This window comes from Salvelinus sp. IW2-2015, linkage group LG4q.2, assembly GCF_002910315.2.
Source record: "Salvelinus sp. IW2-2015 linkage group LG4q.2, ASM291031v2, whole genome shotgun sequence".
Classification (NCBI taxonomy): Eukaryota; Metazoa; Chordata; class Actinopteri; order Salmoniformes; family Salmonidae; genus Salvelinus; species Salvelinus sp. IW2-2015.
Window position 1 is genome coordinate 2,346,286 of NC_036843.1, and position 25,966 is coordinate 2,372,251.

Here is a 25,966-nt window from a genome sequence, read left to right on the forward strand (position 1 = left end):
TTTGTCATCTCCATACCAAGTTAGCTGTCACAGAGAGGCCAGAGTCAGACGGTGAAAACAAGCTGAGTCACTTCTTTTACAACTAGCACCTCTAGAACAGTCCTGGGGAGGGTATAGTGACAGTCATCTGCTACAAGACAGGAAACACCTCAAGTCATCTGAGGTGTTACTGCAAGTCAACCCCCTTCACAACATCAATCATTTTCTACAAAGCCTTTCTGATAATTCCTGGATGTTGAGCTATGGGCAGAAGTTGCCCTTAGGCACAATGGTGAGAGGGGGGGGGGGGTACTAAACTGCCCCAAGATCAGTCTCTAGGGACAACTGCATTTTCCTCTGGATGTCAATAACTACTGTAGGAGATGACTTTACAGGGCATCCAGACTTTCCTTGTTCAACTAGTCCAGTGTACCTCTGGCAGAATAGAATGACGTCTTTCCGAAAACATGCATGTAAATTAACTTAGCTGTTCTTAATAGGTCTTGCACAACATTTCGCAACATTGTTGTACTGAACGCAGCTCTGGATTGAGACAGGTGGAGTATGTTGTTGCTGTACAGCGCATTGGGGAGCAAGAATCTGAGGGGAGATATGCTTTGTGCAGTCTGCTGCTGACTGTGGATCAGTTGAGGATCTACAAAGCATTCATAATGACATGGCCTTCCGCTTTGGCCACTGATCCAGGAACAGCTTAAGAGCAACAGGAAAGAGTTCACTAAATGGCCAGTCTCTTGGGCTGCTAATCTGAAAACAGTTGATGAGAAATATGAAGCAGTCATCACAAATGTGGCAGGTATATTTGGCTGCAAATCCCAAAACAGTTGAGGGTCTACAGAGAAGACATCACAAAATGGCCCCTTGACAGTCTATTTGGCTGCTGATGATCTGAGGACAGTTCTGGGGCAACAAGCACACATCAAGAGGCATTCTAACTCTTCTGTTGTTGCTGACTCTGAATCCGCTCCAGCTTGTTCTTACAAATGTGGAAGTAGGTGGAGAGGCTCTTGTTCTCGTCCAACAGTTTGTTGTGCTCCTGAACCAGACGAGACGTATTTTGCTGCTCCCTTTCATCCTGGTCCAGCTCAGAGATTAACTCCTTCCTACACAGCACCACGACAAAGGGAGAGAGAACATGTTTAGCATTTAGGTAGCCTACATTCACTGTCACTCTACAACTAATTACTACATACAGTAAAATACTACAATATTCTGTACAGGAAACAATGTTATTAGATTTAATTCTAATGAATTTATTCATGTTAAGAGTAACTGGTATCACAACAAATAGAAATCTTCAACAGTAATTCATTAGACATAACACCAGATTGCAGTGCCATCTTCAGTACAGTTTGTACATATTGGACAAACATCTTCCGCATAGGGAATGCTGGGCTCATATGTGACTTACTTTCTCTGGGTGAGTAGGGCAATTTCAGTCTCCACTTTCAGGTACTCCTGGGCCATTCTGCAGTGCTGCTCAAACACAGCCATGGACTCTTTGGAGTTTGAGAATGGGGCCAGGGGCTAAACCCAACCCAGGAATACACACATCACCATCATGCACTTACAATTTACACATACATTCTTATAATGAACAGTACTTCACTTTTTAAACAAATTTCATATTTGAAGTGGAGGACACATGAAATCCAAACAGGGCAGTGAGTAGGCTATTGAGATGTAAGTATGTAAAACATTGCTAGTTGGTTATCAGTATGAGGATTTAACATCAGTCAGGATTGAGGATGAATGGAGAAAGAACAGTACCTGCAGCTGGTGATCTAGTGTCAGATAAGCCATGGGGATGGAGCTGTCCAAACCATTAATATCTGAGGACATAGAAAACATAATGGTGAGCATATAATGTATGTTGTATGGTACTGCCCCCTGGTGAACACTGTAGTGACAGTGTCAGAAATACATTAGGTTCCATGCATTTACAATCTTTGGTAAACTAGCTCTATTGTTTCAACCAATACTAAATAGGGCCCATACCTGTGGGACTGATAGGTGCTCTCAGCTCTGGCCCTGACTGGCCAGCACATTGCCCTTTGACCTCAGTGGGGGCAGGGCTCTGGGTACGCTCAGGCAGGCTCTCCATACTAGGCCCTCTGGATAGGGGCAGGCTGGGGCGTAATGTTCCCCCCTGAGAAAGAACATGAACAGCATGAACATGGATGGGGTGAGTTATTACTTGAGCTTTTGCGATAACTAAACTAAAAAGAAACGTCCCTTTTTCAGGAGCCTGTCTTTTAAAGATAAAAATAAAAATATAAAAATCCAAATAAACCCAAATAACTTCACAGATCTTCATTGTAAAGGGTTTAAACACTGTTTCCCATGCTTGTTCAATTAACCATAAACAATTAATGAACCTGTGGAACGGTCATTAAGACACTAACAGCTTACAGACGGTAGGCAATTAAGGTCACAGTTATGAAAACTTAGGACACTAAAGAGGCCTTTCTACTGACTCTGAAAAACACAAAAAGAAAGACGCCCAGGGTCCCTGCTCAACTGCGTGAACGTGCCTTAGGCATGCTGCAAGGAGGCATGAGGACTGCAGATGTGGCCAGGGCAATAAATTGCAATGTCCGTACTGTGAGACGTCTAAGACAACGCTACAGAGAGACCGGACCCCGACCCACAGCCACCTGATCGTCCTCGCAGTGGCAGACCACAGTGTAACAACACCTGCACAGGATCGGTACATCCGAACATCACACCTGCGGGACAGGTACAGGATGGCAACAACAACTGCCCGAGCCCACCGGAATGCACAATCACTCCATCAGTGCTTAGACTGTCCGCAATAGGCTGAGAGAGGCTGGCTGAAGGCTTGTAGGCCTGTTGTAAGGCAGGTCCTCACCAGACATCACCGGCAAACACGTCGCCTATGGGCACAAAGCCACCGTCGCTGGACCAGACAGGACTGGCAAGAAGTGCTCTTCACTGACGAGTCACGGTTTGGTCACCAGGGGGATGGTCGGATTCGCGTTTATCGTCGAGGAATGAGCGTTACAACGAGGCCTGTACTCTGGAGCGGATCGATTTGGAGGTGGAGGGTCCGTCATGGTCTGGGGCGGTGTGTCACAGCATCATCGGACTGAGCTTGTTGTCATTGCCTGCAATCTCAACACTGTGCGTTACAGGGAAGACATCTCCTCCCTCATGTGGTACCCTTCCTGCAGGCTCATCCTGACATGACCCTCCAGATGACAATGCCACAGCCATACTGCTCGTTCTGTGAGTGATTTCCTGCAAGACAGGAATGTCAGTGTTCTGCCATGGCCAGCAAAGAGCCTGGATCTCAATCTCGTTGGCACGTCTGGGACCTGTTGGATCGGAGGGTGAGGGCTAGGGCCATTCACCCAGAAATGTCCGGGAACTTGCGAGTGCCTTGGTGGAAGAGTGGGGTAATATCTCACAGCAAGAACTGGCAAATCTGGTGCAGTCCATGAGGAGATGCACTGCAGTACTTAATGCAGCTGGTGGCCACACCAGATACTGACTGTTACTTTTGATTTTGACCCCCCCTTTGTTCAGGGACACATTATTCCATTTCTGTTTGTCACATGTCTGTGGAACTTGTTCAGTTTATGTCTCAGTTGTTGAATCTTATGTTCATTCAAATATTTATACATGTTAWGTTTGCTGAAAATAAACGCAGTTGACGTTTCTTTTTTTGCTGAGTTTATAAATGCATCACCTTTGATGGTTTGAACTGAAGTGGAAATTTTTCGTTTTTCAGGGTGTCATCTCTCTCTTGACAGTTTGTTCCATGCTCCATGTTGCTTTCGGATCTGTAGCTGTTGATAGTGTTGTCTGCATTGGAACCTACAGAAGAGAAGATGGCTTTTTAAAATGTTTTTCCAGAAACTTCTGTAATAACAGCAACTTCTGAACTTCATTAATATGCATTTCCAAAGCAATTACTCATAATGTTAATACAAGATAAAGTGTTACTTGTCTCCAAATGTTTATATAATCCATAAACTTTCAAAGCGTATCTAAATCTATGGAACTCACCTGTGCTTGTGGCTGAGGAGGAGCCACTCCTGCTGTTGCTTGGACACTGGTGGGGATACTGAAGAGGCTCATCAGACCCTGGGAAGTACTGCAGACACATGGGAGGAAGAGTGCAATGCACAATGCTTACAGGAATTGTATACTGAACAAAATATAAAAACGCAACATGCAACAATTTCTAAGATTTTACTGAGGTAAATTCGTTTAACTTGACTGGGAATACAGATATGCATCTGTTGGTCACAGATACCTTTATAAAAAWATTTTTTTTTTAGTGGCGTGGATCAGAAAACCAGTCTATCTGGTGTGACCACCAGTTTCCTCATGCAGCGCGACACGTCTCCTTTGCATAGAGTTGWTCAGGCTGTTGATTGTGGCCTGTGGAATGTTGTTCCACTCCTCTTCAATGGCTGTGCGAAGATGCTGGATATTGACGGGAACTGGAACACGCTGTCGTAGACGTCGATCCAGAGCATCCCAAACATGCTCAATGGGTGACATGTCTGGTGAGTATGCAGGCCATGGAAAAACTGGGACATTTTCATCTTCCAGGAATTGTGTACAGATCCTAGTGACATGGGGCCGTGCATTATCATGCTGAAACATGAGGTGATGGCGGCGGTTGAATGGCACGACAATGGGCCTCAGGATCTCRTCACGGTATCTCTGTGCAATCAAATTGCCATCAATAAAATGCAATTGTGTTCATTATCTATAGCTTATGCCGGTCCCAGACAATCCCGCAGGTGAGGAAGCTGGATGTGGAGATCCTGGGCTGGCATGGTTACACATGGTCTGCGGTTGAGAGACCAGTTGGATGTACTGCCAAATTATTAAAAACAACGTTGGAGGCGGCTTATTGTAGAGAAATTRACATTCAATTCTCTGGCAAAATCTCTGGTGTACATTCCTGCAGTTAGCATGCCAATTGCACACTCCCTCAAAACTTGAGACATCTGTGGGATTGTGTTGTGTGACACAATTGCATATTTTAGAGGCCTTTTATTGTCYCCATCACAAGGTGCACCTGTGTAATGATCATGCTGTTTAATCAGCTTCTTTATATGCCACACCTGTCAGGTGGATGGATTGGCAAAGGTGAACTGCTCACCAACAGGGATGTAAACAAATGTGTGCACAGAATTTGAGAGAAAGAAGCTTTTGGTGCGTATGGAATATTTCTGGGATATTTTATTTCAGCTCATAAAATATGGGACCAACTCCTTCAATGTTGCATTTACAGTTGAAGTCGGAAGTTTACATACACCTTAGCCAAATACATTTAAACTCAGTTTTTCACAATTCCTGACATTTAATCCTAGTAAAAATTCCCTGTCTTAGGTCAGTTAGGATCACCACTTTATTTTAAGAAGGTGAAATGTCAGAATAATAGTAGAGAAAATTATTTATTTAATCTTCTATTTCTTTCATCACATTCCCAGTGGGTCAGAAGTTTACATACACTCAATTAATATTTGGTAGCATTGCCTTTAAATTGTTTAACTTGGGTCAAACGTTTCAGGTAGCCTTCCACAGGCTTCCCACAATAAGTTGGGTGAATTTTGGCCCATTCCTCCTGACAGAGCTGGTGTAAATGAGTCAGGTTTGTAGGCCTCCTTGCTCGCACACGCTTTTTCAGTTCTGCCCACAAATCTTCTATGGGATTGAGGTCAGGGCTTTGTGATGGCCAATTCAATAACTTGACTTTGTTGCCCTTAAGCCATTTTGCCACAACTTTGGAAGTATACTTGGGGTCATTGTCCATTTGGAAGACCCATTTTCGACCAAGATATAACTTCCTGACTGATGTCTTGAGATGTTGCTTCAATATATCCACATAATTTTCCGCCCTCATGATGCCATCTATTTTGTCAAGTGCACCAGTCCCTCCTGCAGCAAAGCACCCCACAACATGATGCTGCCACCCCCGTGCTTCACGGTTGGGATGGTGTTCTTCGGTTTGCAAGCCTCCCCCTTTTTCCTTCAAACATAACGATGGTCATTATGGTCAAACAGTTMTATTTTTGTTTCATCAGACTAGAGGACATTTCTCCAAAAWGTACGATCATTGTCTCCATGTGCAGTTGCAAACTGTAGTCTGGATTTTTTATGGCGGTTTTGGAGCAGTGGCTTCTTCCTTGCTGAGCGGCCTTTCAGGTTATGTCGATATAGGACTCGTTTTACAGTGGATATAGATACTTTTGTACCTGTTTCCTCCAGCATCTTCACAAGGTCATTTGCTGTTGTTCTGGGATTGATTTGCACTTTTCACACCAAAGTACGTTCATCTCTAGGAGAGAGAACGGGTCTCCTTCCTGAGCGGTATGACGGCTGCGTGGTCGTATGGTGTTTATACTTGCATACTATTGTTTGTACAGATGAACGTGGTACCTTCAGGAGTTTGGAAATTGCTCCCAAGGATGAACCAGACATATGGAGGTCTACAATTTTTTTCTGAGGTCTTGGCTGATTTCTTTTGATTTTCCCATGATGTCAAGCAAAGAGGCACTGAGTTTGAAGGTAGGCCTTGAAATACCTCCACAGGTACACCTCCAATTGACTCAAATTATGTCAATTAGCCTATCAGAAGCTTCTAAAGCCATGACATCATTTTCTGGAATGTTCCAAGCTGTTTAAAGGCACAGTCAACTCAGTGTATGCAAACTTCTGACCCACTGGAATTGTGATACAGTGAATTAAGTGAAATAATCTGTCTGTAAACAATTGTTGGAAAAATTACTTGTGTCATGCACAAAGTAATTGTCCTAACCGACTTGCCAAAACTATAGTTTGTTATCAAGAAATTTCTGGAGTGGTTGAAAAAATAGTTTTAAGGACTCCAACCTAAGTGTACGTAAACTTCTGACTTCAACTGTATATTGTTGTTCAATGTAGATATAAAATCAAACACTCAAACTGTGGAACAAAGACACCATTTCTTAATAACTAAAGGCCCGATTCAGACTCCAGTCAGAAATGTATGCGCCTTTTCAATGCGTTTTGATTGAAGCACTTCTCAGTATTTGTTATTCAGACTTACCTTATGCAGGTGCGCAACRAGCTCTATGTGCTCTGAATAAATGCCATTAAATCGCTGAAAAACCCTCCCACTTGCTGTCCAACAGATTTCCTCATGGAGTTTATTAAATTTATCTAAAGCCTTCCCTTTAAATACGGTGCATCTTTCATTAGAATTTTCTCAACAGACTCAATATAATATATAGAGAGAACGGGTTCAGAACGTTAGGGATCAATTACAGAAAGCCATCTATATACAGTGGCTTCAGAAAGTATTCGCACCCCGTGACTTTTTTCACATTTTGTTGTGTTACAATTGTCATTTTTTGTCAACGACCTACACAAAATACTCTAATGCCAAACTGGAAGAAAAAATATATCTTGATTAGATAAATATTCAACCCCCTGAGTCAATACATGTTAGAATCACCGTTGGCAGCGATAAAAACTGTGAGTCTTTCTGGGTAAGGCTCTAAGCGCTTTCCAAACCTGGATTGTGTTGTATAAAATTTGCAAATTATTCTTTTCAATATTCTTCAAGCTCTGTCAAATTGGTTGTAGATCATTACTAGACAACCATTTTCCCATCTTGCCATAGATTTTCAAGCAGATTTAACTCAGCCACATTCACTGTCTTCTTGCTAAGCAACTCCAATGTAGATTTGGCCTGTTTTTTTAAGGTGAATTCATCTCCCAGTGTCTGGTGGAAAGCAGACTGAACCAGGTTTTCCTTTAGGATTCTGCCTGTGCCTTTTTTATCCTGAAAACTCCCCAGTCCTTAACGATTACAAGCATACTCATAACATGATGCAGCTTGAAAATATAGAGTTGTACTCAGTAATGTGTTGTATTGGATTTGCCCCAAACATAACACTTTTTTTTACCCATCTATCAATAGGTGCCCTTCTTTGAGAGGCATTGGAAAACCTCCCTGGTCTTTGTGGTTGAATCTGTGTTTGAAATCACTGCTCGACTGAGGGACCTTAAAGATAATTGTATATGTGGGGTAGAGATGACGTAGTCATTCAAAAATCATGTTAAACACTATTATTGCACACATTGCAACTTATTATGTGACTTGTCAGTCTTGTCAGTCTTGTCAGAATGTCAGTTTTGCTATAATAAAGGGGTTGAATACTTATTGACTCAATATTTCAGCTTTTCATTTGTAATTAATTTGTAAACATTTCGAAAAACACAATTGTGTGTAGGCCAGTGGCAAAAAATCTCAATTTAATCCATTTAAATTCAGGCTGTAACACAACAAAATGTGGAAAGTCAAGGGGTGTGAATACTGTCTGAAGGCACTGTATATGATACAAATTGTTTAAAAAAACGGAGAAAAGCCCGGGCATATAATTAAAACATTCTAGAGTGCATAAATCTACTCGGTAGGTTAGGCGCTTTCATCCCCTCAAATTATGAGGACATACAATAACAATTGTGAATAAAGGCACAGCTATTTACAGCCTACTACAATTGCCATTTGTAGGCCTAGTTATAATCCCTTTCTCCAAACGGATAAATAATTAACCAAGCTCTTATCAATTTATACATTTCAGTGCATGGAGAATGGTGTTATTTCTATTGGAAATAGTCAATGCTTTTCCACTTGGAAACGACAGGTGCTCGACCTTATTCATGATTTCCTGTAGACACACGTTTGCCACACCTACATTTCTATGACCTCCACCCCAAACATATAGCTGGCTGTGTTTCCTCATACTTAAGTTCAAGGTCAGAATACTCAGAGAAAAGGGAATAAAGTTCAATGTAACTTGGGTCTGAATTCCCCCCTAAGAGTGAAGTCTTGAAATTGCAGGTATTACTAACATATATGGGTTATTATTAGAGTTGTGAGTGTGACATTCTGAGAACATGGGTCTGTGGGGTTTTCCAGTACTGTACCTTCATGAGGCTTGCCATGGTGTTTCTGACCTCCTCCATGGAGGGCCTCTGGGCAGGGTCTTTGTCCCAGCAGTGTGTCATCAGGCCCTCAATGGGCTCCGGGAGGTCCTTTATCAGGGGTGGGCGAGTACCTGAGAACACATACAGGAGACTAACCTGTCAGTGGAGGAATGTCAGTCTAAAGTGGCTTCCTCTACTCACCTTCTTTCCTTCATTTAACAAATAGGTGAGGTTTTCTTCAAACCTACACTACCGTTCAAAAGTTTGGGGTCACTTAGAAATGTCCTTGTTTTCCATGAAAACATACATGAAATGAGCAGCAAAATGAATAGTAAATATAGTCAAAACGTTGACACGGTTATAAATAATGATTTTTATTTGAAATAATAATTGTGTCCTTCAAACTTTGCTTTCGTCAAAGAATCCTCCATTTGCAGAAATTACAGCCTTGCAGACCTTTGGCATTCTAGTTGTCAATTTGTTGAGGAAATCTGAAAAGATTTCACCCCATGCTTCCTGAAGCACCTCTCACAAGTTGGATTGGCTTGATGGGCACTTCTTACGTACCATATGGTCAAACTCAATAGGGTTGAGATCCGGTGACTGTGCYGGCCACTCCATTATAGACAGAATAMCAGCTGACTGCTTCTTCCCTAAATAGTTCTTGCATAGTTTGGAGCTGTGCTTTGGGTCATTGTCCTGTTGTAGGAGGAAATTAGCTCCAATTAAGCGCCGTCCACAGGGTATGGCATGGCGTTGCAAAATGGAGTGATTGCCTTCCATCTTCAAGATCCCTTTTACCCTGTACAAATCTCCCACTTTACCACCACCAGACCATCACATTGCCTTCATTTTTTTCTGCGTGTCTCACGAATGTTCTTCTTTGTGATCCGAACACCTCAAACTTAGATTAGTCTGTCCATAACACTGTTTTCCAATCTTCCTCTGTCCAATGTCTGTGTTCTTTTGCCCATCTTAATATTTAATTTTTATTGGCCAGTCTGAGATATGGTTTATTCTTTGCAACTCTGCCTAGAAAACCAGCATCCTGGAGTCGCCTCTTTACTCTTAAYGTTGAGACTGGTGTTTTGCGGGTAYTATTTAATGAAGCTGCCAGTTGAGGACTTGTRAGGKGTCTGTTTCTCAAACTAGACACYCTAATGTACTTGTCCTCTTGCTCAGTTGTGCACYGGGGCCTCCCACTCCTTTTTCTTTTCTGGTTAGAGCCAGCTAACCAGCTTTTCTGGTTAGAGCCAGCTACTCCCTTCTGTGAAGGTTTCTCCTGAAACTCGTTGCCAGGAAACTGAAGATCTCGTACAACGCTGTGTTGTACAACGCTGTACAATCTTGCTTCTTTAAATCAGAACAGTTTTCAGCTGTGCTAACATAATTGCAAAAGGGTTTTCTAATGATCAATTAGCGTTTTAAAATGATACACTTGGATTAGCTAACACAATGTGCCATTGGAACACAGGAGTGATGGTTGCTGATAATGGGCCTCTGTACACCTATGTAGATATTCCATTWAAAAAAATCTGCCGTTTCCAGCTAMAATAGTCATTTACAACATTAACAATTTGATGTTACTTTAATGGACAACAAATTTGTGACCTCAAACTTTTCAACAGTAGTGTATATTCCACCTCACTACACAGAGTACCAGTCAAAAGTTTGGACACACCTACTCATTCAAGGGTTTTTCCTTTATTTTTACTATTTTCTACATTGTAGAATAGTAGTGAAGACATCAAATCTATGAAATAACACATATAGAATCATGTAGGAACCAAAAAAGTTCCCTTTAAAAAAAAAGTGATTTAAATTTTCCGGATTGACTGACCTTCATGTCTTAAAGGAATGACTGTCGATTCTATTTGCTTATTTGAGCTGTTCTTGCCATAATATGGWMAAGGTCTTTTACCAAATRGGGCTATCTTCTGTATATCACCCCTACCTTGTCACAACACAACTGATTGGCTCAAACGCCTTAAGGAAAGAAATTCCACACCTGTTAATTGAAATGCATTCCAGATGACTACCTCATGAAGCCGGTTGAGAGAATGCCAAGAGTGTGCAAAGCTGTCATCAAGGCAAAGGGTGGCTACTTTGATGAATCTCAAATATAAAATATATTTTGATTTAACACTTTTATTTTTATTTTTTTTGGTTACTACATGATTCCATATGTGTTATTTCATAGTTTTGATGTCTTTACTATTATTTTACAATGTAGAAAATTGTTTTAAAAAATAAAGAAAAACCCTTGAATGAGTAGGTGTGTCCAAACTTTTGACTGATACTGTACATTTTTCTCTTTCGGATTTATTCCTCTGTGTGTATGTATGTATGTAACTTCACTAAGAGTCTATGGCTCTGTGACCTCTCACCTCTGTGCACGGCCCACATGATGCAGAAGGCCGATCCTCCGATCTCGTCAAAGGGCTTCCTGCGAGTGATCACCTCCCACAGGATGATACCCCAGCTGAACACATCACACTTTTCACTGTAGTTACTGCCTGGACAACAGAGTCACAGAGAGAAATATAGGTGAGTGAAGGAATACAGGTTAGACTGAGACCCTAGATTGTTCTATTGGTGACACAGAGAGAATTGGTGCTCAGACCATTTTCGTCTTTCGCTTTTGAATGAAAGGAGGAAAGCTCCTTGCTATAGGATACATGCCTTCAAACACTTCTGGTGCCATCCAGGCTGCACTTCCTTTGTTGTTGGTCATGTGTGTCTGAATGTCACAKGCTGTCCCAAAGTCACAGATCTTCAACACTGTGCCCCCCTGTACAAGTAGCAGACTGAAACAAATGTCTATGGTTTAGGTTCAGAGAGTGCAACAACTTCATTAAATATGTAAGTACTGTAAACAGACTTGTGTTTATGAAATTCTGGTAACTTTCCCACAATTCCCCCATTTTCCAGAAATCCTGGTTGGAGGATTCCCAAAGTTCCTGCTTATTCCCCCGTACTTCCAGGAATATTTAGGAAAACTGTGAACATTTGGGAATGTTTCCAGAATGTTGCAACCCTAAAACAGACAGTTTAGGAACAGCACACACAAAAGGGTCATACTTGGGTGGTTTGAGGTCTCTGTGAATGAGGGCCTTRGGTTTCATGCCATGGAGATAGGAGACCCCCTGAGCACACTGCAGACACCAGCTCATAGCATGGGATGCACTGTACTGGGGCAGGGGCTCAGCTCCATGCAGCACTGGGAATGGACAGACACAACACAGTCAATTGTTTTATTTATTTATGACACTTTTTTGGGGCCAATTTTGGTCTACAATAAAGGGCAAAAAAAAAAAGTTCCCTACCTTCTCCCCCTTCCACTTGCCTCCTCCATTTTTGTAGTACTGCTTTTATCAGTTGGTTGTAATTTTGGACAGAGTAAACATTTCCATATATGTTTGTTAGCTGCACATGTGGCATAACTACACCGTATATTTGAATTTAACCATATTATTTATTGGAATATTTGTTCTGTCTTTTCTGGAGGATAAAACTGAAATTGCAACCAGCTTTGTATGGCTTGTTTTGGAAAGGGCGATATTTTCAAAGAGCGTCCATTTTCATTTAACTGAAAGTGAGAGGTTGTAATCTGGATAAATGGAAAAAGGCCATTTTTGAACAAGGGATGAGCCATTCTTACTAATCTACTGGAGATCCAGTTTGGGTTTAAGTATAACTTTTGTAATACTGATAATTTTAGTGAGAAATTTAATGCTTTAATATTTAATAATTTTAGCCCCCCCGAACTCATATTCATTATATAAATATGCACGTTTAATTTTGTCTGGCTTGCCATTCCAAATAAAGTGAAATCATTTTTGTTAAAATAATTTAAAAGACAAATAGTTTGGCATAGGCAGGGCCAATAGAAAATAGGCAGTGGTGTAAAGTACTCAAGTAAAAATACTTGAAAGTACTACTTAAGTTGTTTTTTGAGGTATCTGTACTTTACTTTACTATTTATATTTTTGACAACTTTTACTTCACTAYATTCCCAAAGAAAATAATGTACAGGTAATTGATGCAGGTACCGGTTTGGGTTTTTACTTWACTTTCTATACCGGTATTTGAATGTTTGGTTTGTTAAATATGATACGCCATGTGTAATGTCAATTTTTATAGTTTACTTCGCTACTTGAGTCATCTCTCTCCGCTCTTTCTCTCCGTGCCACTTTCCACACAGACCAAGCCACGCCCCCTGTCACTCAAGGAACGCATTTGATGTTCCTCAACCACGAGACACTTGCAGTCAACGCAGCACATACAACAATGTTGATGACAACAATGCTATTATCACTTTGCTTCTTAATATAAATCCACTAGCATTCTATACTGACACCATTAGTTTGTGTTTCTTACATCAGCAAAAGCTAGTTTGTCTTTTCTTAGCAAGTTGCCCTAAATCTTGTGAGATGCTAATAGCTAGCTAGCTAATAAATGTACTAAAAGCAAACGTAGTTAGCTAATACAGACAGATAATACCAGCGATGGTGTGTGTATACCTAAATCAACATGTTGTTTGTGCAACAGTATCTTCTAAATCAAAGAGGAATATGCAAAGCAAGATTATATGTTAGCTACATGAAGTAGCTAAGAGAAAACATGCAATGTAGCCAAAACTTTTAGGATCCCCTAGGAAACACTTATCAACACTTTGTTTCCTACCCTGTCGCAATAACTCCTCCCTGGCATTTTAATGTGTTGTCATCTCAAACAACATGGTATTCAAAGTGCCCAGTATTATATTCTAACTATATAATTGGATTAGTCTTTATATTTCCATGATTCCAACAGTTATGCTCTAATTGGCAAGTCAAATCGCAATTGCAACATTTGGTTAAAAATAAGTCCTTATGATTTGCCCATATCGTGCAGCCCTACGTGGCAGTGTGGAAATTCTCTCAATTGAGCAGTGGTGTAAAGTACTTAAGTAAAAATATTTTTAAGTACTACTTAAGTCGTTTTTTTTGTATCTGTACTTTACTATTTTTGTACTACTTTTACTTCACTACATTCCTAAAGAAAATACTGTACTTTTTACTCCATGCATTTTCCCTGACACCCAGAAGTACTCGTTACATTTTGAATGCTTAGCAGGACAGGAAAATGGTCCAAGTCACGCACTTGTCAAGAGAACAAGTGCGTGACGCAGTGGTCTAGGTCTAGGGCGCAGTGGTCTAGGGCACTGCATCGCAGTGCTAGCTGCGCCACCAGAGTCTCTGGGTTCGCGCCCAGGCTGGGCTGGGTTCGCGCCCAGGCTCTGTCGCAGCCGGCCGCAACCGGGAGATCCGTGGGGCGACGCACAATTGGCATAGCGTCGTCCGGGTTAGGGAGGGTTTGGCCGGTAGGGAGGGTTTGGCCGGTAGGGATATCCTTGTCTCAGTATGTAAAAATGTAATAAAATGTATGCACTCTACTGTAAGTCGCTCTGGATAAGAGCGTCTGCTCTTGGCCGGTAGGGATATCCTTGTCTCAGTATGTAAAAAATKTAATAAAAATGTATGCACTCTACTGTAAGTCGCTCTGGATAAGAGCGTCTGCTAAATGACTAAAATGTAATGTAAATGTAACATCTCTGGTCATCTACTGCCTCTGATCTGGAGGACTCACTAAACACAAATGCTTTGTTTGTAAATTATGTCTGAGTGTTGGAGTGTGCYCCTGGCTATCCGTAAATTTAAAAAAAGAAAAAAGAAAATGATGCCATCTGGTTTGCTTAATATAAGGAATTTGAAATTATTTATACTTTTACTTTTGATACTTAAGTACATTTTATCAAATACATTTACTTTTGATACTTAAGTATATTTAAAACCAAATACTTTAAGACTTTTACTCAAGTAGTATTTTACTGGGTGACTTTCACTTTTACTTGAGTAATTTTCTATTAACGTATCTTTACTTTTACTCAAGTATGACAATTGGGTACTTTTCCCACCACTGTAAATAGGTAAACTGGGATATGACTAAAGAATTAATCAGGGTGATTTTTCCACAAATAGGTATTTACCATTCCATGGTAGCAAGATCTTATCTATTTTTGCAAACTTTCTGTTGAAATGTGTTGTAGTAAGCTCCTTTATTTCTTTAGGGATATGAATACTGAGTGTGTCCACATCCCCGTCAGACCATTTTATTGGTAAACTACACGGTAATGTAAAAGTAGCAGTTTTTTTAGCGATCCAATATGTAATATGGTACACTTATCCTAGTTTGGCTGTAATCCCGAGAGATMKGAAAAATGATCTMGATCCTCTGAGGTTGTGGAGGATCCAGATTGCAGATTTAAGAGGACGTTTGAGTCATCAGCATACAATGACACCCCTATGTATTATTGTTGGATCTGATTTTAATAGCTAACATTTCGATGGCCATAATAAATAGATATGCCGACAGTGGAGAGTTAAAGAGTAATTTCTTACCATTGTATAAAGAGCCACCTTCAGCGTATTCCATAACAAGACAGACCTGTATGTGAATGTTACAATCATTGTGATCAAAAGGGGGAAAACACTTACAGTAGGCATACTGTATGGGMTTGCAAATCTGGTGTCAAATTAATATAGACGAAAAAGTGTAGACCTAATAAATGAATAATAACTAATAATAATAACAACTAATAAAGGAATAATGACACTACAGTATATTGTTGAACACCAGGCAAATCATACTAAGAAGACAACTTTCCTGAATGTACTTACTGGATTATGACATGAACCATAGAGCTTGACAATATTTGGGTGATTTACTCTGGAAAGCTGGCGGAGCTGGATGAAGAAGAGACATGGATAAGTGAAATGGATCTCACCATCTAAACATATATATACACATCTAAACATATATACATACATATATATATATATATATATATATATATATATATATATATATATATATATACATACATACATATATAGTTTCATTTCCATTGTAATTGGATATCATTTGACTGCTGCTACCTAATATAAAATGTGTCAATAAATGTTAGTGTTTTTTTTAAAGGATGGACATTATTGTGATAACAAGACAAACTCATTTCAACAATACACTATACCCAAAACCAGGCTTACACACAAAAAAAGGTATTTTCAGGCAAGGATGTTCCTGTACCTCTACTACAAAAGCTTTCCTCTCAGATTCACTCTCTATGGTCTTGATGGCCACATCTTTGCCTTTCCATTTGGCCTTGAAGACAACTCCAAATGTTCCTCTGCCAACAACCTGGAGAAACAAATGTCACACATCCATAAAACACTGCAACTCTAGTCCAGTAGCATGTTTTCAAGGAAGACCTTGCGTTTTCATTTATGTCCCTTCTGAGAGTCTTGGACAGACAGGCTCCCCTCTAGGCTATAATTTGACATGTTTCTGAGTGGTGGTCTGTCTCGTTCTTTTCTGTATAATCTACAAATCATTCTAGATACTGTAGCTGGTGTTTTGAAATATGTATCTTGGCTCCATAGTTGAAATGGGCATTCACAAGTTACATGGATGAACACAAAASTCTACTTCTCTACTATTCAACTAGGCTAGCTAGTGTGATTTCTCTCACCCCTGCCTGTCTTAATTTTCTCACTCATTGAAGGCTGATGGTTTGGTATGTATAGCTATCATACGACACTTACCTCTTCAACTTCTATATCCTCATATTCTATCTCTTCAAATGGATATCCAGGTGTCTCAAGCATCTTGACGGCTTTAGACTCCTTAGAATAAGCTAGAAAACAACAACATATTGTATTAGCGTACTGTCTATCGTTAAAACCTTGTTATTTCATGTCACAACCCCTCCGTAATCGTTTCCATTCGCTGTTGAAACATACATCAGAACAGGAAGTTTGAGTTGGTTGTCCGTTCCTAGACGAGCCGCTGTTTCGAACACTCAGGACGAAGAGTTACATTTTATTAAAAACGATAAACTATGAACAGCTGTTTATCAGCGTTATGTCTGAGTAAGTTTGTTACATCCTACGTGGAAAACCCAATGGAGTGAAGAGCAAATTAGTACGAGTTTTATAGGTTTAATGTCAGAGAAGAGTCCAAACAAATGCCGTTTGTTCCATGGTTTGCGCAGTGAAATGTTCGCAGCCTTGGGGTGCATTCAAGAACAGTAAACTCTTACATATTAACAACAGTCGGTGCGGGACTCTCAAAATACATTCCAGGCTCAACCCCAGATTGAAAAGAGGAGAACCTGCAACAAAGGTCTGATAGATATCACAGATTATTATTGTAAGAGTGAGCGTATTTGTTGGGTTGTCAACCTTTGTTGATCTTAAACAAAGCTCACTTTTATTGTTGCATCTGCCTTCCTGGGCGATAGAGGGCGACATACACGAGAGCGCCTCTGTATACGTGCCTGTTTTTTTAATGGTTAGTGATGTGTCAAAGTACATGTCATACCGCTGAGAAGTGACCAAGAATAAGCAAGACCTAGCAATAAATAACGACGTGACCTCGGCGATTTCGATTCAAAATAAAAGTTCCGGGAAATTACGATATAAAATTATACAAATGGTCGGAATTCGTAAAATTTTATTAGGAAATGTTAGCATACTTCGAATTGATCAAAAAAGGTCAATAGTTAATGGCTTTCAAAGTACATATAATATTATAACATTGACAATATACTTAACAGCATTAAAATGAATAATTACTAGATAGTTATTATGGTAACAAAAGTAATACAAATCATTAATACAATTWTTATTTGACCCTTATTTTATCAGAACACAWTCTCATTTACAGCAATGGCCTGGGGAATAGTTACAGRGTGAGAGGAGGGTGGGTGGGGGTGAATGAACCAATTGGAAACTGGGGAGGATTAGGTGGCCATGATGTTATGAGGGCCAAATAAACAAAAATGATGTATAATGCTACTGTTAATAATAATAGCAATAACAATATTAATATAAAAATAATTATATATATATATATATTATTAGTTATTATATTATATTTATAATTTAAATCACATTGTTAATTAACCCATTTGTATTGCACAATGTTACGTACGCTTTTCATATTGGACAGGTGGAGGCAGCCAGGAGAGCGGAGGCAGTGCATTTGGAAAGTATTCAGACCCCTTCCCTTTTTCCAAATTTTGTTGCGTTACAGCCTTATTCTAAAAATGGATTTCATTTTTTTCTCATCAATCTACACACAATACCCCATAATGACAAAGCAAAAACAGGGTTTTAGACATTTTTGCAAATGTATTAAAAATAAAACACAGAAATACCTTATTTACATAAGTATTCAGACCCTTTGCTATGAGACTCGAAATTGAGCTCAGGTGCATCCCGTTTCCATTGATCATCCTTAGTGTTTCTACAAGTTGATTGGAGTCCACCTGTGGTAAATTCAATTGATTGGGCATGATTAGGAAAGGCACACACCTGTCTATATAAGGTCCATCCGCCCCAATTCAGATTATATAATTTTCATAGTCATGGCATGCTTGTGTAAGAGCTATTGAAGATTGAAAGCACAAAATACTTTTTTAAAACGACAAAATATTTTTTTTTAAACGAATTCTGTGGATTTTTGTCCATCCTCCCCTGATTCAGAAAACATCATTTTCATAGTCATGGCATGCTTTATGTAAGAGCTACTAAAGATGAAATAAAAACAAGAAATATATTACGATATTTCACACAAAAATAAGCCATGGACTTGAAGATTGAGTCATTGAAGATTGAAAGCAAAACAAATGCAAAATACAGTGGGTTTTCGCTACATCGAAAATCTCTTCACAGCTATTTTTCTATCTGTATAGCACAGCGGTCAATTTTTTGGTCCTTAAATGAAACTAGTATACATTCTTATTTATCACAATTTTCTTTAACCAATTTTGGTCTTTAATGCAGGGCCGACAGACAAGTTCCTTACTTTCTCCCCCTTCCCCTTGCCTCTTCCATTTTTGTGGTAATGCTGCAATTCCCATATATTAGCTACATGTGTGACATAACTCCAACACTAATTTTTATAATATAATTTACAAAGATTATACCATTATAAAACATTTTTTTGATCAATTATTATATTTGAGTTTAACCATAATATTTGTTGTAATATTTGTTCTGTCTTTTCTGGTGGATTACACTGAAATTGCAACCAACTTTCTATGGCTTGTTTAAAAAATAGCGATATTTTGGAGATTATTTCATTTTCAAATAACCGAAAGATAGAGGTTGTAATCTGAATAAAGGGAAAAGGCCATTCTTGAACATGCGATGAGCCATTCTTACTAATCTGCTATAGAACCAATTCGGATTTAAGTATAGCTTTTCTTGACTGAAGCCTTTAGTGAGAGGTCTAATGCTTTAATATTTAATAATATCTGTCCTCCGAATTCATAATCATTATATAAATAGGCCTGATTAATTTTGTCTGTCTTGCCATTCCAAATATAATTGAATATATTTTGCTCATATCATTTAAAAAACAAGTTGTTAGGTGTAGGCAGGGCCTTAAGCAAAACAAGAGGTTAGTAAAATTATCTAGATCCTCTATGAGGCTATGGAGGGATCCAAATGGTGGATTTAGACGAAACTGGAATCATCAACGTACAATGACACCTTTGTTTTTAAGCCCTGGATTTCTAGCCCCTTGATTTTAACAGCAAACATTTCGATGGCCTTAATAATGAATAGATGTGCCGATAGTTGACAACCTTGTTTTACTCCTCTTCACAGTTAAATACTTTCTGAGAAGTAGACATAATTTAATATTTTACACCTAGGGTTACTATACATAACTTTAACCCATTGTATAAAAGATTCTCCAATATTGACATATTTCAGGCATTTCCCAGATTTTTCATAAGGTTCTGTTGTTCCCAGTACTTGTCTTATATTATCTCCAATGTATCGTCGATGTAACAAACCTGTCTGATTACGATTAAAAATATCCAACAATACCTTTTTTAATTCTATGTGCTATGCATTTTGCTAGAATTTTTGTGTCACAACACTGAAGTGTAAGGGACCTCCGTTTTTTTTTATTTAAATGGACTGGATCTTGATATTTAGCACTGTCACGCCCTGACCGTAGAGAGCTTTTTATGTCTCTATTTTGGTTTGGTCAGGGTGTGATTTGGGTGGGCATTCTATGTTCCTTTTTCTAGGATTTGTATTTCTGTGTGTTTGGCCGGGTGTGGTTCTCAATCAGAGGCAGCTGTCTATCGTTGTCTCTGATTGAGAACCATACTTAGGTTGCCTTTTCCCACCTGTATTTGTGGGTAGTTGTCTATGTGTAGTTGCCTGTCAGCACTCATTTATGTATAGCTTCACGGTTCGTTTGTTATTTTGTTAGTTTGTTTAGTGTTCGTTCTTTGTAATAAAGAAGTATGTACGCATGCCACGCTGCACCTTGGTCTCCTCCCTTTGACGGCCGTGACAAGCACCTGGGTTTTGTTTCAGTAATAGTAAAATCAGACATTCTTCTTGCTTATCTGATCATCTACAATTTTTATAGGAGTGGTTAAAACATGCTACAGTAATAATGCTCCTCTGAGTACATCAAAAAAGGTTTGATATACCTCAACTGGTATGCCATCCAGCCCTCGAGTTTTCCCGGAATATTCAGACGCCTTTTTTCACATTTTGCTACATTACAGCCTTATTCAAAATTGTATTACAATGTTTTTTCCCTCATCAATCTACACACAATACCCTATAATGACAAAGACAAAACAGGTTTTTAGAAAGTGTTGCTTATTAAAAAAACTTAAATATCACATTTACATAAGTATTCAGAACCTTTACTCAGTACTTTGTTGAAGCATCTTTGGCAGTGATTACAGCCTTGAGTGGGGAGTTTCTCCCATTCTTCTCTGCAGATCCTCTCAAGCTCTGTCAGGTTGGATGGGGAGCATCGCCGCACAGCTATTTTCAGGTCTCTCCAGAGATGTTTGATGGGTTCAAGTCCGGGCTCTGGCTCGGCCACTCGAGGACATGAAGAGACCTTTCCCGAAGCCACTCATGCGTTGTCTTGGCTGTGTGCTTAGTGTCGTTGTCCTGTTGGAAGGGGAACCTTCGCCCCAATCTGAGGTCCTGAGCACTCTGGAGCAGGTTTTCATCAAGGATCTCTCTGTACTTTGCTCTGTTCATCTTTCCCTCAATCCTGACTAGTCTCCCAGTCCCTGCCGCTGAAAAACATCCCCACAGCATGATGCTGCTATGAGCATGCTTCACCGTAGGGATGGTGCCAGGTTTCTCCCAGACAATGCGCTTGGGTTCAATCTTGGTTTCATCAGACCAGATAATCTTGTTTCTCATGGTCTGAAAGTCTTTAGGTGTCTTTTGGCAAACTGAGCGGGCTGAGGAGTGGCTTCCATCTTGCCACTCTAACATAAAGGTCTGATTGGTAGAGTGCTGCAAAGATGGTTGTCCTTCTGGAAGGTTCTCCCGTCTCCACAGAGGAACTCTAGAGCTCTGTCATAGTGACCATCGGGTACTTGGTCATCTCCCTGACCAAGGCCCTTCTCTCCGATTGCTCAGTTTGGCCGGATGGCCAGCTCTAGGAAGAGTCTTGGTGGTTCCAAACTTATTCCATGTAAGAATGGAGGCCCCTGCGTTCTTGGGGACCTTCAATGCTGCAGAAATGTTTTGGTACCCTTCCCTAGATCTGTTTCTCGACACAATCCTGTCTCRGAGCTCTATGGACAATTGCTTTGACCTCATCACTTGGTTTTTGCTCTGACATGCACTGTCAACTGTATATAGACCTTATATAGACAGGTGTGTGCCTTTCCAAATCATGTCCATTCAATATAATTTACCACAGGTGGACTCCAATCAATTTATAGAAACATCTCAAGGATGATCAATGGAAACAGGATGCACCTGAGCTCAATTTCAGCATCTCTACTCCAAAATTATATCTAGAATCAGCTTCCTATTTCGCAACAAAGCCTCCTTCACTCATGCCGCCAAACATACCCTCGTAAAACTGACTATCCTACCGATCCTTGACTTCGGCGATGTAATTTACAAAATAGCGCCCAACACTCTACTCAGCAAACTGGATGTAGTCTATCACAGTGCCACCCGTTTTATCACCAAAGCCCCATATAATACCCACCACTGCGACCTGTATGCTCTCGTTGGCTGGCCCTCACTACATATCCGTCGCCAAACCCACTGGCTCCAGGTCATCTATAAGTCTTTGCTMGGTAAAGCCCCGCCTTATCTCAGCTCACTGGTCACCATAGCAACACCCACCCATAGCACGCRCTCCAGCAGGTATATTTCACTGGTCATCCCCAAAGCCAAAACATCCTTTGGCCGCCTTTCCTTCCAGTTCTCTGCTGCCAATGACTGGAACGAATTGCAAAAATCTCTGAAGCCTTATATCTCCCTCTCTAACTTTAAGCATCAGCTGTCAAAGCACCTTACTGATCACTGTACCTGTACACAGCCAATCTGTAAATAGCACACCCAACTACCTCATCCCCATATTATTACTTACACTCTTGCTCTTTTGCACCCCAGTATCTCTACCTGCACATAATCATCTGCACATCTATCACTCCAGTATTAAWACTATATTGTAATTATTTTCGCCTCTATGGCCTATTTCTTGCCTACCTCCCTAYTCTTCTACATTTGCACAAACTGTACATAGATTTTTCTATTTTTWATTTTTTTGGTGTTATTGACTGTACGTTTGTTTGTGTAACTCTGTGTTGTTGTTTTTGTCGCACTGCTTCGCTTTATCTTGGCCAAGTCGCAGTTGTAAATGAGAACTTGTTTTCAACTGGCCTACCTGGTTAAATAAAGGTGAAATAAAAAAATCGAGTCTCATAGCGAAGGGTCTGAGTACTTATTTCTGTTTTTTATTTTTAATAAATTTGCAAACATTTCTAAAAAGCTGTTTTCACGTTGTCATTATATGGTATTGTCTGTAGATGGCTGAGGATTTGTTTTTTAAATCCATTTTAGAACAAGGCTGTAACATAACAAAATGTGGAAAAGGTCAAGGGGTCTGAATACATCTGAAGGCACTAGCAATAGGCTATAATACAGAGACCTACATATATCACACACATCCAACTCTCTTATACCTTCCCAGTCATTGCAGGTATCTAACTGTATGTTACAACACAATACAATGCAACAGAACAACAAACAATATATCCAGAGTTAAATATGCAAAATGTACTGCATTTCAACTGATTTGCCACTCTTTAATGGCCACAAAATGATCCGCGATAAGTGAATTGTTGTGCTTAACGTTTGCTTAAAGTTTTGAAAAATGAGCCGTTTTGATGATCTGTTTAGGTTTCTGTGCTTAGACTTGTGAAAATGTACCACATACTTGAGGAAATTGCTCCAAATTCATAAAACAAACGGTAATATGTTTATCTTTTAATCATGTTTATTTCCTTCCTTATTTCCTTTCCTTCCTATCTTATGAAAACTGCACTTCAATTGAAAGTTCTCCATTGTGGCACATGTATTTGTGTAAATATAACCTATCGGTCTTATATGAAAAAAAAAACGATTCTGATTGGGCTCCTGAGTAGAATGGATCACCCTTTTTAATTTAACACAATGTACCGGAAATTGTGTACGGTGCCAAAGGCCTATGTATGTCCAATATTAAAAACATACTGCTTTAAAGCGGATTCCGCAGTATGCTGCAAATACTGCGTCCAAAAAACACTGTTTTTTTACTACAGTAATTTTGCAGTTCAACTGCAGTAAACTGCAAATATTCTGCAATTACTGCTTCCAAAATACCACAGTTGACTGCAGTTACTACACTTCTACTGCAGTTTCAAAACTTCTATCTTTTTTTGTAAAATAATAAATTATAGGAGAAGGCATACACACACAACAAAACATTGTTGACCATTTAGGCTTGAAAAGAAGAAGAAAAAATCACAAAATATCTTATAGAAATACTTTAAATTATTATTTGTATGATAACGTGTACAAAAATTTGTAAGTTGCTCTGGATAAGAGCGTCTGCTAAATGACTTAAATGTAAATGTAAATGTAAAATGTATTATGATAATTGTGCACATTTTCCATCATTTTTTACCTAATTATCAATTTACAAAGCATACAGGACGGGACTCTTATTCTGAAGTAGCCTATTCCAAAAATCCGTGACCCGAAAGTGTTAAGTTATTCTTGCCTGTTTCACAACGGTATGTGTCGTCACCAAAACACTTCAAGTAAAGAGTGGAAACGGTGCAAATAGTAACGAAAACCACTGACGGCAACAGCCTGTACACTTCATTTTCTACCGATATTCCTGGGAACGTTACAGATATCAACACAACATATCGCCGAGGACGTCTTGTTTATTGTATAGATTAGCGAAAACTTAATCGTACTGCAACGTTGTTTCCCCCCCTGTTGGACTGTAGCTGCTAGCTAGCCTAGCTGGCTAAATCACTGTATCCGTTCTGGTCGGGACTGCATCGAAATGTCCTGCTGCCTGTTCGAGTACTGTCGGGTCCAAGAACTCAGAGCAGTCCGGGAGTTCTTGTTCCAGAGCCAGCAAAACAACAATTCCTCGGCGGACAAGAAAGGAGGTAGCTGACGCTTAGCTCTGGGAGAGAGAAGTTACTGTTTATGACCAACTTGTGTGCTTGCTTTTCAAAAAGAGACTGCAAACGTTAATGTTTTAGCTATGGGCGAAGTCACCTATCATCTCGTGTCTGCAGAATTTGCCAGCTCTCGAAGTCGCACTTTTTGTTCGTGTTCTAGATGTTAGAAATGCCAGGGGCACGGAATGTAAACAATGCATCTCTTTAAATCCTTGGCCTGTCACATAATGAATAATATAATTAGAGATTATAGCAGTTGATATGCGCAAGGTGTAGTGAAGGTGAGCCGGATAGTTGCTTCGCTCTGCAGTGACAGCGGGAGGCAGACAGGGATGGAAAGAAAGAGGGGGGAGGAGGGGAGTTTTGCCCTTTGCCGTATGCTATGAGTCATCCTAGGAGGGCATCTGAACAGATTACCGCATGATACTGGACAAAAGAAGACACACACACACAATCCACATGCATGCTCTTAACCCTGAGCCATTGTGCATGCATGTTTCAGTCAGACCATAGCAACAGGCGTCTCCTTGGCTGTCATTAGGAGTTCTGTCAATAGCTCTCCTCCCACTCACTGATATTTATAGCATCTCCAACTTCATCCATTTTCTCTCTTGGGTCAAGGGAATTCTCTTGTCCTTCATGCTCTTCTCTCTCTCCGCTTTCTCTGTTAGTGTGACCCCGCCAGTTCGAAATATGTTTTACAAGTGTGTGTGTGTGTGTGTGTGTGTGTGTGTGTGTGTGTGTTCGATTCCCATAAAAAGCCACATGGCACAGAGAGAGCTATCCATAACATGTTCCTCAAATCAGATTTCCAAACGTTAATCTTTTTGGGTGAAGTTCCAATTATTGTGCATATTAAAATATACATAGTTTAAACACATTCCTATACTAAAGGTGCAGAGATGCATTCTATAAGCTGATCTGTGATACGTAAGAACTGTACGTGCTCTCTCTCACCTGTGCTAAACCCTTCCTGGTCACCTGTGCATAACCCTTCCTGGTCACCTGTGCTAACCCTTCTGGTCACCTTGCTACCCTTCCTGGTACCTGTCTACCCTTCCTGTCACCTGTGCTAACCCTTCCTGGTCACCTGCTAACCTTCCCTGGTCACCTGTGCTAACCTTGCTGGTCACCTGTGCTAACCTTGCTGGTCCACTTTGCTAACCCTTGCTGGTCACTTTGCACCCTTCTGGTCACCTGTGCTAACCCTTCCTGGTCACCTGTGCTAACCCTTGCTGGTCACCTGTGCTAACCCTTGCTGTCACCTTGTGCTAACCCTTGCTGGTCACTTGTGCTAACCCTTGCTGGTCACTGTGCTAACCCCTCCTGGTCACCTGTGCTAACCCTTCCTGGTCACCTGTGCTAACCCTTCCTGGTCACCTGTGCTAACCCTTGCTGGTCACCTGTGCTAACCCTCTGCCTTCA

The 25,966-nt window shown here is 40.1% G+C and overlaps 1 protein-coding gene across 1 annotated transcript; it reads right to left on the reverse strand.

Moving 5' to 3' along the window:
* Positions 1 to 445: 445 nt before the first annotated feature.
* LOC111963129 (mitogen-activated protein kinase kinase kinase 7) lies at positions 446 to 16,888 on the reverse strand. The gene is made up of 15 exons (XM_070443322.1): positions 16,800 to 16,888; positions 16,602 to 16,693; positions 16,087 to 16,197; positions 15,678 to 15,743; positions 15,399 to 15,444; positions 12,037 to 12,175; positions 11,634 to 11,762; positions 11,343 to 11,467; positions 8,956 to 9,086; positions 4,030 to 4,117; positions 3,710 to 3,837; positions 1,996 to 2,146; positions 1,768 to 1,829; positions 1,409 to 1,524; positions 446 to 1,100 (listed from the first exon to the last, which is right to left on the reverse strand). Exons 2-15 carry the CDS (start codon positions 16,662 to 16,664, stop codon positions 929 to 931), a joined length of 1,527 nt encoding a protein of 508 aa, XP_070299423.1. The 5' UTR covers positions 16,665 to 16,693; positions 16,800 to 16,888; the 3' UTR covers positions 446 to 928.
* Between the last annotated feature and the right edge of the window lie 9,078 nt (positions 16,889 to 25,966).